This window comes from Octodon degus, unplaced genomic scaffold (assembly GCF_000260255.1).
Source record: "Octodon degus isolate 3935 unplaced genomic scaffold, OctDeg1.0 scaffold00090, whole genome shotgun sequence".
In the NCBI taxonomy this organism is placed as follows: Eukaryota; Metazoa; Chordata; class Mammalia; order Rodentia; family Octodontidae; genus Octodon; species Octodon degus.
This window is the reverse complement of record NW_004524666.1, coordinates 10,863,983-10,882,088: the sequence shown is the minus strand read 5'-3', so window position 1 is coordinate 10,882,088 and position 18,106 is coordinate 10,863,983. Positions and strand designations below refer to the sequence as shown.

At 34.9% G+C, this 18,106-nt stretch overlaps 1 protein-coding gene across 5 annotated transcripts in view; it reads left to right on the top strand.

The window, feature by feature from the left end:
- Rev3l (REV3 like, DNA directed polymerase zeta catalytic subunit) overlaps window positions 1–18,106 on the top strand; it is a 183,028-nt gene that overhangs the window by 151,545 nt on the left and 13,377 nt on the right. For 3 of the 5 annotated variants that reach the window (XM_004637502.3, XM_023722299.1, XM_023722300.1), the window contains exons 22-27: window positions 6,997–7,138; window positions 8,066–8,310; window positions 9,689–9,797; window positions 11,667–11,873; window positions 13,643–13,752; window positions 16,247–16,361. In XM_004637502.3, coding sequence (XP_004637559.1) covers window positions 6,997–7,138; window positions 8,066–8,310; window positions 9,689–9,797; window positions 11,667–11,873; window positions 13,643–13,752; window positions 16,247–16,361 — 928 coding nt within the window. Of the gene's footprint in view, window positions 1–6,996; window positions 7,139–8,065; window positions 8,311–9,688; window positions 9,798–11,124; window positions 11,246–11,666; window positions 11,874–13,642; window positions 13,753–16,246; window positions 16,362–18,106 lie in introns of those variants that run through there. The other 2 variants (XM_023722301.1, XM_023722302.1) reach the window with 2 other exon arrangements.

The following is an 18,106-nucleotide window of genomic DNA, read 5'->3' as shown; positions in this document are numbered from 1 at the left end:
CTTACAATGGCTGTAGAGCTCTGCTTGGGTCTTGGGCCCAAGCAAGTTTCCAGATCCTTCTCTAGGGGCAGATTTTTTTGTTCTCCTTCCTCAGCAATACTGTTGCTTTGCTGAAGTTAAAGGATGGAAGCTTTCCTGTTACTTGCTTAATGAGTCTTGTGTTTTTTACTTGATGTCAGCTCCATGTTGGAAAGAGAAGCATATAGGCCCAAAGTATTCCCTAATCTCTTGATCTTGCAAAACTCAGTCTCTAAATTCTGTCCCCTGTGCATATTGTCAGTGCTTTGTTTTAAATTCTGTATCTAGAGTAGACCTTATAGAGCAAGCGCTTCCTAGCGTGAACTTTTTCTGGGTTCTTAAGCTGTATGTTCAAGTTGTTAGCAAGAGATTAATGAGGTCACTTCACTTTAGCATGTCTAGGGCTCCAACCCCAGCACTACCTGAGCAGTTCTGCCCAAACTCAATCCCAAGGAGCTATTCCTTTGTAAGCCTCTTGTAATTTCATTCTGCTGCTTATTTGCAACTTGGTTACTCACAGGGACCTGTACCTAATATTACTAAATTAGAGAACTCATAATACCAGAGTGATTTTATCTCTTACCCGGGGAATAGCTATAAGACATAACAGCAGTTGCTGAGCTAGAAACCATGTCCTGGGAGCACATAATAAAATAAGTTCTTTTCCATTTCCTGGATATAGACCTAAACCCTAGAAAAAGTTCAGAATAAATGAATTGTTTACTTGTAATTCTCACATCTGCTTTTTGTCACCTTTCCCCTAGATGTCCTATCTCAAAAAATACTCTGTATCCTTAGAATGGCCAACGCACCTCAGGCCTGTCTTGAGTAGTTTATGCTTTATAATTCTATCTCCTTTCCTTTCCCCAAATCAAGATTGGTGTTTGCTTACAGACAAAATATTAGGATGACATAATTATTTAAAGGTAACTGAAAAACAGTAATGAAGTTCAGCTGTTAAGAGCTGTAGTTTAACTATTTTGTAATAGTAATAATAACAATAATTTTATCACTAGCCAGATAGGACACAAAAAATAGTCTTAATTCAGAAGATCACTTTTAAATTTTAAAAACCCACTTTATTAATACTTTTAAAAGTATTTGTCAGGCCCAGTGAGATAGCACCATGGACTGAGCACCTGCTTAGGCAAGTGCAGGGACTGGGATTCTGTTGCCAGCCCCAGCTGTAGGCGCACCAAGCTGGCCACCAAGACCAGGCACAGTGGTGCACACCTCTAATCCCAGCACTGGGAAGGCTGAAAATAGGAGGATCACTAGAAGTCTAAGCTGCATAGTGAGACCTGTACCAGATATATTAAAATAAATAAATTTTAAAAAAGTATTTGTCTAAATAATTTTAATATTAATGCCTATAAGATAAGATCTAAAAACACTGTAAATGTTTAGTTTTTTTAATTTTACAGTATAAAAGACACATTATGATTAATCTCAACTCAGGATACTTGCCCTTTGTTTGCTGATACTTAGCACATCATTCCTGTCACTTTTGGAGGTACTTTTGGAAGTCCTCTTTTCATATGTGTGTGTATATATGTATATATATTTGTGTATATATATATGCTAATAAATTCCTTGTTAAATTAATCTTTAATTATGAAAGTTAAGTGTTTCATGTGGAAACTACTTATCCAGTGAAGAAGACATTAACTACTTATCCAGTGAAGAATACATTGGTACCACATGAAATGAATAATAGTGAGATAAAGAAGTTGCAGTGATGCTAGAGATCCAGAGTTATTTATAATATATAATCTTGCTTTCTTTTGGCCATATTGTTTTTACTTAATCTATTTTTCATAATTTGACTCACAGCTCAGTTTTCAATGTAGTAGGTTTATAACTTTAGACAAATTGACCTTATAAGTAATCTTCACTTTCCTTGTGTGTAATTTAGAGATGTTAATACATTTTATTTCATAGTATGCAGTGAGCATTAAACAAGATAGTACATGTAAAATCTTTAGTTCACATAAGGCACTCCGTAAATGTTAATTGATTTGTATAACTTATTTTCAGGAATAGAGAATTGGATTCCAAATGAAATGGGAAAATAATAATTAATATAATTATTATGTATTGGATTCTTGCTTTTATCTAAAACCTTTTACCATCCTTGTTATTATCACTGTTTTACATGTATGAAAACTGAGGCCTAGAGTGTGAAATGGTTTGACTACTGTCCCATAGTAGTTTGTAATAGAGCTGTGATTAGAATCTAGAATGGGGATCGGGAAGATGGCTCAGTGGAATAAGCGCTTCCTTGGCAAGTGCAAGGGCCTGAGTTCAATTCCCAGTTCTGAAAAAACAACAACAAAAAAAACCTAGAACTGTCTGACTCTGTAGTCTGTGCTCTCTGACAACATGAGATAATCTAGTAGGTTATATTTCTCAAAATGTGCTACCAGCCATTCTGTTAAATGTGTGCATATATATATATATATATATATATGCATTATATTTAGAATAGTAAAAATATATCTTTTGGGGCTGGAGAGATGGCTCAGTGGTCTAAAGCACCTACTTAGAACAAGCTTAGCTAAAGCACAAGGACCGCGGTTCAATCCCCCAGCACCACTTGCCAGCCAGCCCCGCCCCCTGGTGGGCTGAGCTGGCCACACACACACTAAATAAAATCTAAAAATAAATAAATAAATAATTTAAAAAAATATATATATATATCTTTTAATATATAGTAGTATTTAGTACATATATTTAAAATATTTATTTTAATACATAATAGCATTTCGTACATGTAAGCTATAATAATAGGCTTTTGTCAGAGAATATAGTTGATTTTCAAATCAATTTAAACTGAAGTCTTGAAAATTCAATTTAATCATTTATATTTAAAGTATTCAGTATGTACATAGATTGAGTTTCACCGTTTTCTCCTAGAAACATACTTGAGTACCTCAGTAACAAATATCAACAAAATCAAAACTAACAACCATGAAAAATCATTTTCAGTGCCTGCGAAATAGCTCAGTCGATTGAAGTGCCTGCAAGCAGGCACAGGGGCTGGCCCTGCCCCCTGGGGCTTGCTGAGACAGCAATTGAGACTGGGCATGGTGGTACGTGCCTGTAATCCCAGCTCTTGGGAGTCTATAAACAGGTGGATCACTACAAGTCCATTCTGGTAGTGAGACCCTGAACACCCCATATCTAAAAATACAAAAAAAGAGAATTTTCAACAAAACAGCTAATATGTTTGCTATATTATATGCTTCTAAATAAGTAAAGAAAACATGGGTATCAGACATAAACAGCAAATCTCAAAGGAAAAAAACAAAATGGTTGACATACTCAAATAATAGTCCACCTCATATACATTTTGCAAATGAATATCTGATTTCCTAATTGTACTGTGAATTACAAAAACTTTGGCAAGATCACTGAATAATATTAACAATAATAATACGTTAGGATGAGGGAAACAATGAAGATAGAATTAAATAAAGTTTATTTAACAACATAACTTTTAAAATATTGTCCAAAATAATTTATCACTAACATACTACAGCACATACTTCATATCTCTCTTGAATCGCTACCTTTGACCTTTCAAGCAAAGTTCATGCTCAACATCATTATCTGTTAAGACAGACTCATATGTTTTATGTTGTGTTTAATTTTCTAATAGGTCATTATTGGTTTTATTTGCACTATTTTCATAAATCTTAGAAAGATGGTTGTGCCCTGCCTGGTGTTTTCACAAAATATAGTATTAGTTCATTATTTTGGTGTCTCTCTCTCTCTCTCTCTTTTTTTTTCCCCCGGAACCAGGGATTGAACTCAGGCCCTTGCACTTGCCAGGCAAGCGCTTATTCTACTGAGCTATCTCCTTGGCCCCTATTTTGGTGTCTCATTTGACACATTTCTCTGGTTCTGCTCTCTGCTACATATTGAAGGGGCAAAAATGTAAGTACGTCTGTTTTCTTGCACTAACCCAGAGATCTGCCTCTGCTTTTTATGTAAGGCTTCAGCTAGTAAGTCCATTTTGTTTGTTTTAGGGAAACACTGAAACACCTGTACAAAGACTTAGGTATAAAAACACTTCTAAAAGAGCTGCAGTCTAGCTCATTGGTAGAGCTTTGGCCTAGCATGTAAGATGTCCAGGGTTCAGTCCCAAGTACTAAAAGGAAAAGAAAGGTTCCTCCAGAGCAGTTCTCGTGGTAATAAAATATTTAGTAACAATGATGCAAGCTGAATATATTGTGTGATAATCATTCAGTAGTATAAACCATGCCTGTAAAAATACAAATGTAAATAAATAGTTACAATATGTTAATCTAAAAATACAAGATACAGGTCCAGGGAGATAGCTCAGCAGCATAAGCACCTGCCTTGCAAGCACAAGGTCCCCAAGGTTGATCCCTGGTACCGCAAAAAAAAAAAAAAAGTTACAAAGCATTTCTATTTTGTTTCAGAATTGAGTACAACTTAGGGTATTTTTATGTTTACTAATTCTCTTTAATAATTTTATTTAGATATAATTTGTGTGCTGTACAGTTAACCTATTTAAAATATACTTTAATGGCTTTTAATATTGTCACAGTTGTACAGCCATCACATTTAATTTTGGAATATTTTATTAGTCCTTCCCAAAAACACAACCTATATCCCTTACCTGTCACACTTCTACCACCAATCCTAGTTAGCTCCCTTCCTCCCCCACCCCATACCTTATACCTTAGACAACTATAGGTTTGTTTTATATATTTGCCTATTCTGGACATTTCATATAAATGAAATCATATAATATGTGATATTTTGTGACTTGCATTTTTGTGTTGTCAAATCTATGTTATATCATGTATTGCTATATTATGTATTGCCAAATATTTCATTGTATAGATAATGAAATTTTATGTGTCTATTCATCAGCCAGTAGACATTTGGGTTCTGTCTTATTTTTCTCTTGTTGCTGAGACTAAATACCCAGTGACCAAAATTAAGAAAGAAAAGATTGATTTAGCTTACAGTGTATAGAGCTATAATCATATGGCTCCAAGGCAGGATGGCATGGCACAGGAGCAACCACGCACAGTAGTGGGAGACAGAAAAAGCAACGGGGTGGGAAGGTGAGCAAGCTTCTTCCTCCCTTATATTGTATGCAGGTCAGGTGCAGCACTCACACCATCTCCATGCCCTCCTCTTGCACAGGCTCAGGAGGTTTACAAAGTGAGGGTCCTGGCTCCCTGCTGAGTCACTTAGTTAAACTTCTGAATTTGTCCATTTAACTCAAGAAATCGACCATTATACCATCATAGGGCATAAACAGCCATCCTAGGGCATGTCCTCTATACCCGAGGATGTAGAACTGCTGACTTACTTAAGCTTCTAAACTCAAGTTGATACAATGCATCAACCATTGTAAGTTTTTCTTTTTTCTTATTATTAATGCTTTTTTGTGTGTATTTTTTTAGGGAAGGGTCTACAGGGTGTTCAGGGTCTCACTACTAGATCGGACTCATAGTGATTCTCCTGTTTACAGCCTCCCAAGTGCTGGTATTACAGGCATGTGCCACCACACCCAGTCTTAATTGCCATCTCAGTGCGCCCGGGGGTGGGGCAGGCACGGCAGGCCTGGAGATCGATCCCCCAGCAGGCACTTTAATCTACTGAGCAATATATTTGGCAGGCTCTGCTTATTATTAATGCTTTTGTGAACATTTGTACTTGATTTTTTTATGGCTCTGAAACTTGAGTTGAGTTGATTATGTGATAATTCTATATTTAACAATTTGAGGAACAGCCATAATGTTTTCCAAAGCAGTTACACTATTTTATATTCCTAACATTAGATGAGTGAAATTTCTCTACAAATTTTTTATATTTGTTATTACCTTTTTTGGGCTGGGGAGATAGCTCAATAGAATAAGTGCCTGCCTGGCAAGCGCAGGATCCTGAATTCAATCCCTGTTACTGGAAAAAACAAACAAACAATCAAAAGAAAACATGTTCTGTTGTTACTTTTTTTGTTTTTCTGTCTGGAATTATGGGCATGTACCACTTACTACGCCTCACTGGTTGCAATATATTTCAACATTAATGTTATTTCTTTATTTTTGTAGCTAAACCCAAGACCTCACCCATGCTGGCCAAGTGCTCTACCTCTGAACTATATCCCCAAGACCTATTAATATTCCTTAAATGAATAAATTTTATCCTTTATATTATTCCTCTGGATTATCCCTAACCCTCCAACCTCCACCTCTGCCTTTCCAGTACTGAGATTGAATCTAGGGATTTTGCAGTCAGCTGAATCCCCAGCCAAGTGTGCTGAGATTATGTGTAAGCCATCTAGCTTTGAATCATTTTTACATTTTGAGAACCTGTACAATTTCACTATATGTATTTATGGAAGGGTTTTGTTATTTGTATTCTTTATAAAAAAAAAATGTGGGGCAAAGAGTATACTTTTTTAAAAAACTGAAGCCAAAAAATACAACTTGTGGTTTTATAGACAATATTGATTTGCTAAAGTATTATCCCATATATAATTATTTCCCTGAATTCATCCAGTTACTCTTGTCTTTTCATATGCTTTAATTCAGACTGGTAACCTAAAGCCTTTTACAGTGGTAACCCAAAGCCTTATATTCTTTAAAAACTTGTATGATAATTATTTTGTAATCAACAGTGACACTTCTGGATATTTTTATAATAAATATAGATCAACCTTTAGCAAATATTGAAAATGTCTTTATTCTTAACACTTGACACACATAGTATTTTGAATTTTTGTCTTATTACCGGGTTTTATGGCTTAAAATATCTAAAATTTGCAAGTGTTTAACTCAATAATACACTTGGCTCAAAGGCCCCTATCACAACTTTCCCCTTCAGAAAGCTCACTTTTAATATATAGTCTCTGAAAAGAGACTGCCACTGTTTTTTTTTTTTAACTGTTCAGCTTTTTCTTTGATGTTTATAGCATGGATTCTTTTTTAACAGATGGAAAATGGTTGATCATTATGTTAGCCGTGTCCGTGGAAATCTCCAAATGTTAGAACAGTTGGACCTGATTGGGAAAACCAGTGAAATGGCTAGGCTTTTTGGCATCCAGTTTTTACATGTACTGACAAGGGGTTCACAGGTAGGACATCAAATGTTTTGTGCACGTTGAAGTTCTGTATAAAAATTTCTGTTTTTAAGATGTTAGAAGTGATTTGACTTTTTTGGGTTTTTTCCTAGTACCAACTAACCAAAAGCTGAGTATTCACACCTTGTTAGTTTGACTAGAGCCACCACTTGAAGAAAGGCTACCATTTGTTTTACATTTCTGATTATGGCTTGTTCCAACTTGCCATATACTATGTGTTCTGGGTTTTTTTAGACTTTGTTAATGTGTTTAAAAAATCACGTGTTTTCTATAACTTTAAAATGTTAATGAAAAAGGTGATCTGAAAAACAATTTAATTCATGTCTAACTTAATTCCAAAGATATTGTGTAAAGTGGAAAATAATTTTATTCTTTCACTTAGTGAAAACTTAAATACTTGAATACATATAGAACTTGTCAAGGTGTCCTACACTAATTTTATAACTCAGTTACCTTAGTCTCAAAAAACCCATTATTTTAGTTAGTAAATAAGCTACATATCTATAGCAGTCCCCAGTCCACCAAGTCCATAAATATAGCAAAAATAGAGTTCTAATTACTTGGGAGTACTCATTTGCTTATTTAATTTTATTGCTTACTGATGAATGTCCATTTTGTATATGTGTATTCAAAGAGTTTGGTATAGATATATAGTTGTATTCTCTTAATGAATGTAATGATTTGTTCTAATGGTGTTTGTAAATGGGATCACAAGTCCGCATCTTGTACAGCAATTAACCACTAAGAAGAATATATGCAGTGTATTATTTGTTGAAAAAAAAAAAAATAATTTTATTGCTTACAAACTATTTCATTTATCCTAAAGAACAAAGTATTACCAAGTGATTAACATATATTCACATAATTGATATTATATTTAAACTGTGTTTATTTTCTTCACCTTTTCCTCCTTGTTTGCAGTACCGCGTGGAATCAATGATGTTGCGCATTGCTAAACCAATGAACTATATCCCTGTGACACCAAGTATCCAACAGAGATCCCAGATGAGAGCTCCACAGTGTGTTCCCCTAATTATGGAGCCTGAATCCCGCTTCTACAGCAACTCTGTTCTTGTTTTGGATTTCCAGTCACTATATCCCTCTATTGTGATTGCGTACAACTACTGTTTTTCCACCTGTCTTGGCCATGTGGAGAACTTGGGAAAGTAAGATTTTTTTCATATTTACAATTATAAAATTGCATTCCTTTTACTTCTTTCTGAATCATACAGACTTTCTTTGAGTGTCTGTTTTAATATTCATTTAGTTATTTTACTAAATAAAATGGATTATGATATGATTAATTCAGCTTCATGAGTGGATGGCTCATGTAAGGAAAATTGTGGACAGATCATCCTAGCTACTTTCTGGTTTTCTCTTTGTATCTCATCTCTTAAAATAAAAGTTATTTTTAATTAGTTATATATCACCTTTCAGTGGGAAAATGTGTGGATTATAGCCTTATAATTTGAACTTCCTCTTCACTTAAAAATAGTCCAAGATTTTTGAAAAGTGAACTAAGTTAGGTTTTATTAATTCATATAAATTGAATTTTATAAACTGAGAATAGCATTATAAATTCTCAAAATTGATATTTTTTTTAATTTTTTTTTAAATTATTGTGGGGGGGGCCAGATCAGCCCACCAGGGGGCGGGGCTGGCTGGCATGTGGTGCTGGGGGATCGAACGGCGGTCCCTGTGCCTTGCCAAGCTTGTTCCAAGTAGGTGCTTTAGACCACTGAGCCATCTCTTCTGCCCTGATATATTTTTCTTGAATTAAAAGAAACACAGTGTTAGGGCCAGTGAGATAGCTCAGCAGACTAAGCGCCTGCTTTGTAAGCACTGGGACCAGGGTTCAATCCCCCATCCTGCATGCTGTGCTGCCCCCGCCCCCACCCCAAGGGCATGCTGAACAGTGACCGAGTCCAGGAGTAGTAGTTCACTCCTATAATCCCAGTGCTGGGGAGGCTGAAAAGGAAGATGATCACTATGAGTCTGAGCTGCATACTAAGACCCTGTACCAAATACATAAAATGAAAATATAATAATAATGATAAAAGGAACACAATGTAGTATTTGTAATATTTGAATATTTGTATTATTTGAGTATTTGAGACCAGATATTATGGTTTGGTCCATGGTATATTCATTTTTTCATAGAAAATATTTGTGGAAATTATATCAATAATCCTAATCCTATCTTTTCCTCTTAAGAAAGGTGTTTAGAAAGCTATTCTATTAATTTGAATTTTTCTTTGAGAAACTTAATGTAAAGTAATCATATATAGAGTTGGAATTTGGTGTTTCAGTATAAATTTGTCCATAAATTTTAGGATATTGCTATTGAAGAAATGTTTCTTCTAATAAATTATGCTATTTAACTGCTTTTTTTTAATGAGGCAAGTAAATGTATTGCTGAGTATATGAATTCATGATTGAAAATGAATGATTAAAAATGAATTTCTGTTGGAATTAGATTCCTAAAATTGCCTAAACGCTTTGCCTGTAATTTGAGAAAATATTTAATGTTTTCTTTCTTTATAGGTATGAGGAATTCAAATTTGGCTGTACTTCTCTAAGAGTTCCTCCAGATTTACTTTACCAAATTAGGCATGACATCACAGTATCCCCCAATGGAATAGCTTTTGTCAAGGTAATACTCTGTTTTAAATGAAAGGAACCAACTATGGCTTAACTTTTGGAGAGATAATAATGGTTTAGATGTTGTTAGCATTTACTCCAAAACAAAAACACCTAAGCTTGCGTGAAATATTTTATCTCACAAAGATAAAGAGTGTTACAAGAAATCACTTCAGAAAAAAATCTAGTCATGTGCTTTTCTTGAATTTAGGTTTAAAATCTTCAAGTTGTTAAATTTTATTTAATGGAATAATGAAAGAAACGTACATGTATGATATCTGCCCAGTATTAGACTATGCCAGTCTTAATTAACAATTTGATGATCAAAAAATGTTACTACAAAAATCTATATCACTTTAATGGGTACTAATTGTTATCCTATATTATTTTAAATTAAATGACCCCATCTTTGACATAGTGGTACTCTAAAATGTTTATTGCTTGCAATTGTAAGAAGATACCCAAACTAATAATACAGTTCCTTTTCTCTCTCCCTTATTTCCCCTGAGGGTGGTGGATCTGAGCCTTCAAAAATAATAAAGACAGAGATCTAGGAGATTGTACGGCCTATCACACAGCACCTTCATTCTTTTTATTTCCTCCGCAGTGAGATTGGGTGGTTGACAGTGGAGTGGACCCAACTAGCCCTCAAATTCATTCTGGTGTACTTATCAGATGCATCATTTTTCTACCAGTAACAGGTAGACAGCAATTAGCAATTTAGATATAAGGAGGTTTTTCATTAGCATTCATAGTATATTCCCTTTTTAGGGAAATTCCTAAGGTATAGTAGTATTTCAAGAATCTGAATAGGTATAGACATAGACAAGACCTACTTGTAGACATGGAACTAGATTTTTTATTAAATGTCTCCCCATGTAAAAATCAGTTTTTACATCACATACATTTCTACATATTTGATCCCTGTTCTTTTTCCATTACATCTTAAAACATGGTAGGTACTTCAAAAGGTACACCAAATAGATTAGCGGTCAGACTATGTTCTCATTGTCAAATACATAGCTACTTATATTAACATTCCCCTCCCCCTTGAGCCACAGTTTTAATACTTACATCTACATTTTGACCAATGTGTAAAGATTAGTGAAAATGAGATTTTTAATATTCAAGAATGTGATTATCTTATGCCTGTAGTTTTAATTGCTACATTCAACATACATTATTTTGCACGTGTCTGTGAATCATCAAAGTTAATACTGTTTTGTGGTTTTTATTCCTACTGGAGTTCTCATAAATTCTCCCTAGCCTTGATTAATACAAATGACTTTTTTTTTGGCAACAACAAATTTTATCACCTCATTATTCATCCCCTCTTCCAGATTGCTAATAAATATAGGCCGGAGGGGATGGCTTAGTGATCTAAGCATCAGATTTGAAATACCTAGAGTCCTTGGAACTACAGGTTTGAATGTCAGCAGAGTCAACCCAGCTCATCATTCTTCCAAGGTAGATAAATGGAGTTCCATGCAGATTACTGTGTGGGGTCACTAGGATGAGATCTTTGAAAACTGAGGTTGGTTATGAGTGACACAAGTCCCATTAATATTCTGGAATGATGGGGGTTTCAAAAATTTCAACATTCCCTTTGAACCTATGTGGTCACTTACACCTTAATTGAAATCCTCCTCCCTGGAGGTCTCTGAGCTTGCAAAGAACTGCTATTTTAGATTTATAAACATTACAGGAACATTTTAGGAGAAAAATCTTCAAAAGAAAAAATTATGTTTTTGTATTGACATCCACTAGTGAGTCAATTTTAGCATGTTCTAATTCTTTGCAGTTGTTCATTATTATAGTTTTCTTCTTGCTTATCTAAATATTGCCTGAAAGATTTTACACATTTTCTTTTCCTTTATGATAGCCTTCAGTAAGAAAGGGTGTGCTACCAAGAATGCTTGAAGAAATTTTGAAAACTAGACTCATGGTGAAACAATCAATGAAGGCTTACAAGCAAGATAAGGCCCTGTCACGAATGCTTAATGCACGACAGCTAGGACTAAAGCTGATAGCAAATGTCACATTTGGCTATACAGCTGCGAATTTTTCTGGGAGAATGCCATGCATTGAGGTAAGTGACACAGCTGCAGTTTTCTTCAGAAATTCCTAAAGCCGTATTTAGTGAATGCCTGTTTGTTAGATACTTCATCTTGTTTTGAAACTTAAAGGGTTTCATTGGCATGATTTAGGATCAATTTTATTAGTATACACATATTTCTGCATGATCTAAATCCATCTATTAGCTTTAAATTTCATTGTCAGTTTTATACTGCTATTTACAACAACTTTGATACTGAATTCTTTTTAATGTATATGTAGGGATTTGATTGTAGTTAGCTTAGCTTGTTCAAATGTCAGAACAAATAGAAGTCATTCCATATTTCCTAGTTTACTAGTAAATTAAGTCAAAATTTTTCGGTTGCAGTGACTAGTAACAATTGAAAGACACTTTTCACAGAATAACAAATTCTTCAGGTTTTTATTTAACATGAATGTAAGAGTGTAACAGTACTATTTTACTAGTGATTGAGAAAAGAACAGTGTCAACTTGTAAATGATCTTCTCATGCCAGGTGAAGATCAGAGCACAAATTTGCAGTAATTCAGTGAGAGAAAAGCAGAAGTTTTGTGTATATCATTATTCCATAAAAATATAATGAAACTTTTAAACATCAAAATATAAATTTTCATGACTTTTTACTGACTAGGCAATCCTACATTAGTTGAAGTAACTCAAGTTTTACAATAAAAAAGGAAGAAACATCATTACACTTCTTTGCTTTTTAACACAAAGATAAAAACATAATTTTTATTTTAAAAATTGCAAAGGAATGTTTCATTTATGTTGAACAGTAGTGTTCCCAACATTCAGCTTTCATGAGTTCAGTAAATGAACAACAATGTTGTACAGTTTTAATTTACTTAACTATAAGTGATTAGCATGTTTTTTGAAAGTCATGATCTCATATCTTTTTGTTGTGTCATTTTGTGCCACTCACTAATTACCAGTGAAAGAACCCTTGTTGGACATGCTGTGTATGCACCACTTGATTTAAACTGAATACTTGTAATATATTTAATATCATACAGTTACATACATTTTTCCTTGTACTTAATATTTTTTTAAGTATGTATAACCAGTCACAGAGATTTAAGTGCTACATTAAAAGACATTATCATCAACACTTGAAAATAACAATTTTGAGATTGATACACATATTTGGACACGCAAAACAGTGACTTCTTATCTAACTGCTTATAAAGCCACATAAGAAATTTTTTGAGTAAACATAGTTTATTCTTTCAAGAATCAAAGGTAGGGCCAGCCAAATAGCTCAGAGGATTAAAGTACCTGCAAGCAGATGCTGGGGCTGAGTTTCGATCACCAGGTCTGCCCTGCTGGCCCTGCCCATGCCCTAGGGCGCACTGAGAGGGCAATTGAGACTGGATGTGGTGGTATGTGCCTATAATCCCTGCTCTTGTGAGGCTTTAGACAGGTGGATCACTATGAGTCCAATCTAGTAGTGTGACCCTGAACACCCTGTAAACCCTGCCCTAAAAATACAAACAAGAATCGAAGATAGCTTAAAGCATGCAGTCCATTGTACTTACTGAAACACTAAAAGTCAAGATAGATTGATTCTTTTAATATATCAGTATGTATATATTGATGCTTTTAATCTCACTTTCTTGAATACTTACAGAAAGAATAAGATTGATGGCTATTTTGTTTTCCTTTTTACATTATTTCATTTCTAGAAACCAAAAGTACTAAATGTTAGTCTATTGATTTAAAGTGAAGTACATTAAGAAATTGTTTCATTTGTGTTTGTACCCACAGGTTGGTGATAGTATTGTTCACAAAGCCAGAGAGACTTTGGAACGAGCAATTAAACTAGTGAATGATACCAAGAAATGGGGTGCTAGGGTTGTATATGGAGATACGGACAGGTAATGGATTTGGGGTTTTATAATTGTTTTCATCTCTTCAGATCTTCACTCAGTGTTTGAAATAGCTTAAGGTTAATCCATCCTAAAAATGAAGTTCTATTGCAGTACTTTTTAGTCTTTATGATCTTGTGTCAGATTAATGCAAGTTCTGACTTATCAGCTATGGTCTTGAGACAGAATAAAGCCACAAATGGAAGATTCCCATGGCATTTCTCCAGGCAGTTCATGGACAAGTAAACAAACCATTCACAGGATTCTAGTCTATTTAAAGAAACTACACCTAATATGAATGATGTCTCTGATAGCTGAAGCTCACTGAATTTAAATGTATATCATTAACTGAATCATTTTTGAAAGACAGTTGTCAGTGCTATGAACGATTAACTTTTTTACTAGGCACCCAAATCTGTGGCCTTTCTTCTAAGAAAAGTACTTAGGCAAATACAATTCTCCATTTGATTCCAAAGGTTACTTATACTTCTGCAAGCCATTGTTCATGGAATTAAAATTGCTTTTTAATTTTTTTCTTAATAGTTTTCTTTCTCTTAATTTTTTTCCTTAAGAGCGTAATGGTGATAAAATGTTGAGAAAACTGAATGGGAGATAATAGGTAATACTTGATAGGGTGAAAAAGAGTCTCAACTAAGAGAGATGATCTGGATGTCCTATCTAGTTACACTCCTAGCTGATGCATAGTCATCCAAAAGTCACTTAGCTTCTCTGGGGCTCACCAAAATGAAGGAAATCTAATAGGAGATGGTGAATGACTTTTAGCTCCCTTCAATTTCAAGAATTGTGGGGCATAGCAAAGTGAGTCATGTTAATACTGGAGCCAAGAGTAGGGTAAAAACTAAAAAGGGAGTAGAAGGAAATTTTAGGGGTGATTAAATGTTCTGTATATTGATTCTTGTGGTGGTTATATAGCTGTGTGAGTTTCCTAGGGATGCTATGACAAAATATCAAATTCCTGGGAATTTTGTTGTTGATTTTTTAAAACAATCTCCCCCCCCCCTTTTTTTCCCCATAATTTTATTGAGAAACAAAGAGCAATGAGACAGTTTCAAACCAAATTGGTAGGAAAGTTTCAATAATTAACACATTGCATACATTCTTCCTACTGTTAAAACAATCTCTTAATACTTTTTTTGTTTGTTTGTTTGGCGGAACCGGGGATTGAACTCAGGTCCTTGCGCTTGCCAAGGAAGCGCTTATTCCACTGAGCCATCTCTCCAGCCCCAAAACAATCTTTTAAAAGGAAGTCTTAACATAATAAAATGTTTTTTAAATAAGGCTTTAGTTGTGTAATGAGCATCAGACCTAAAAAGAAAATTACAAACAGCCTCAAGGGTTTCAGAGAATGGCCTAACTTGAAGGTATTCAGTTTGATAGTATCTTTCAAAAAGAACTAAATGACATGGAAAACTGTTCACAATACACTATTACAGTAATCCCTTACTATTTCACTTTTTGACTTTTGTGGACTCCCAATTTTATGGGTTTTCAAAAAATACTATCTAAATTTTTTTTAGGAATTTTTTAAAGATTTATTTATTCATTTGTTTGTTTTATTTATTTTTTATGGGATTACAGGCGTGCGCTACCACGCCCAGTTTTAGTAGTTGGCATGGCACAGCGCAGGGCTGGCACAGCATGCAGAGCCAGGGATTGAAGCTGGGTCCTTGCACTTGCCAGGCAGGCGCTTAGACTGCCAACCTATCTCCCCAGCCCTAATCTAAATTATTTATTGCGGATTTTTCGCTCTATTGCTGGATTTTGCAGTATCGTACAGTATACATGTATTGTTAAAATTACATAGGGTTTTGAGTTTAGAAAATGGTTAAGAATATTAGATGTCCATTTTAGATGGCCATTTTCATCTTTGTTCCTTATTGAGCTTTTTACTTTGGTGAATGTTTTAAATTGAATAGTTCTGAAAGGAAATTTCCTCCCATATGAGTTAAGTTTGCCACTTCTTTTTTGGTGCTTTGTTTTGTTTGTTTTTACAGTCTTGGGAATTGAATACAGGACCTGTATATTGAGTTACATTCCCAACCCTTTTTAAGACAACATCTCACTGCGTCATTAAGTTGCCCAGAATGGGCTCAAATGTGTGATTCTTCTGCCTCATCCTTGCAGGGTACTGGGGTTACAAGCATGTGCCTGTTTCTCTGTAGTCACATACAGACCTGGCTGTGTGCTATGTAAAACATTATATGTCTAGGGATGATCCAGGACCTTCTTAGTAACTGTAGTGTCTGAGCCAGGAAGATTAGAAATATTGGATATCTTAAAGATCTATATCAAGGTACACCAAGAGCATACAAGGAAGATATAAAACATGAAAGCTTGCATAGGAAGCAGCTTAATAAGAAAGAGTAAAGAGAAGACAAGGCTTTCTTTGGTTTAGACAGAGTATTAGCCAAGAACGATAATCTTGATGAAATTTTCACTGTAATGACTTTCTTATTGCCTATTGTATTTTTAATCCTTTTAGTATGTTTGTGCTACTGAAAGGAGCCACTAAGGAGCAGTCTTTTAAAATTGGTCAAGAAATTGCTGAAGCTGTAACTGCTACCAATCCTAAGCCAGTGAAATTGAAGTTTGAAAAGGTAAAAGAAATACTAATACCCATATATAAAATTCACATACATTCTAGAGTTTATCACTTAGTATACTTTGGGATGCATTAATAGTGTGTGACTACACATGTGCTAAATATTAAAGAAATTTTAGCACCCTTTTTTTTTGAGGGGTGTGTGTGTGTGTGTGTGTGTGTGTGTGTAGTGTCAGGGACTCACAGAAATACTCCTGCCCTAGCCTTTGAGTGCCAGAATTATAGGTATACACCTCCAAACCTGGTACCCATCAGATATTTTTAGTAATGTCCTACAAGGAAATAAAAAGATAGTTTCAATTACTATTACTATAAAAACAAGTCATCCCAAATGTCATAACATAAAACAACCAGCATTTTATTCTGTTCATATATTTTACAGCACAGGAATTGAAGAAAAGTGCAGCAGGGGTGCCTTGGCTTTGTCTCACAATGACCAGTTCTTAGCTGGGAAGACTTAGAAGCTGGGCATAGCCATCCACTTGTTACGATAACTAGTCCAAAGCTGAGGACTGATATCATCTGATGCCTGCTTATGCTTATGTGTGGTGGTTGGGGCCAACTGCTGACAAGGACTTGGGCTGAAACTGCGCAGTGCTTTCTGCCATGGTTGCTTGTTCTTCCTCATAGCATATTAGCTGCACTCTGGGAGAACATCCCAAAGAGAAAGACAAAAGCTATTCTATTTATGACTGGTCTGAAAATCTCACTGTATCACAAATCTTTATCTACTTAAGAGAAAGGAACATAGACACCATATATTAATGGTAATGTCAGACATATAAAAGGCCCCGTGGGATGAGACATACTGTTTCTTCGTAAGTACATCTACCAGAAAGACTTTTCACTACCTTTTAGACATCAAATACGTATTCAGTTCTTTTTGTATGAAAGATAATGAGCCTTTGTATTCATTTGTCAATACAAAGTAACATAACTCACAGTTCTACCCTCTAAGAGCAAGTAAACTGCAAAGATTAACTATGTGTATAAGTAATCTGTTATTAGCTAACAGAAAACTTTTTGAGAGTAGTCTCCTCAACCAATACAAAATACAAAGAAAAGGAGAAATTGTCCCTCCAGCGCCTGATGGGAAGACTTCATGGATAAGAGAACATTGAATTATGTGTTTAAAAATGAGTTAAGGGTGTAGCTTAGTGGTAAAACTTGCCTAGCATGCACAAAGCACTGGGTTCAGTACTCTGAACTCGGGGGAATAAAATAGGAAGCGTGGGCCTATGCAAGATAAAATAATATGTGGAAAGATATGGAGTTGGAAAACTATAATAAAGGAATACAGAGTAGCAGAATATAAAGCCAGGAAAATAAAATGAAAACAACCGCTAGTGTGTCTTGAATTTCAAGCAAAGAGTTAACATTTTATTTGGGAAAATTTATTGTCTTAGTCTGCTTATGCTGCTATGAACAGAATACCACAGATTGGATAAGTTATAGAGAAAAAAATTTCTCACAGTTGTAGAGGTTAGGGAGTCCAAGATCAAGACATCAGCATCAGGTGTTTGGTGAAGACCTTTAGCTGTATCTTCCAGAGGTAGAAAAGCAGAAGACCAAAAAGACATGAACTCCTTCTGTCAAGCTCTCTTGTAATGGTTCCTAATGCAGTCTTAAGAACAAGATGCCTCAGGATCTAATTACCTCTTGAGGTGCTCACCTCTTAGTATTATTACATTGACAACCCCTGACTCAAGGGGCACATTTAAATCATAGTAGTTCTCAACA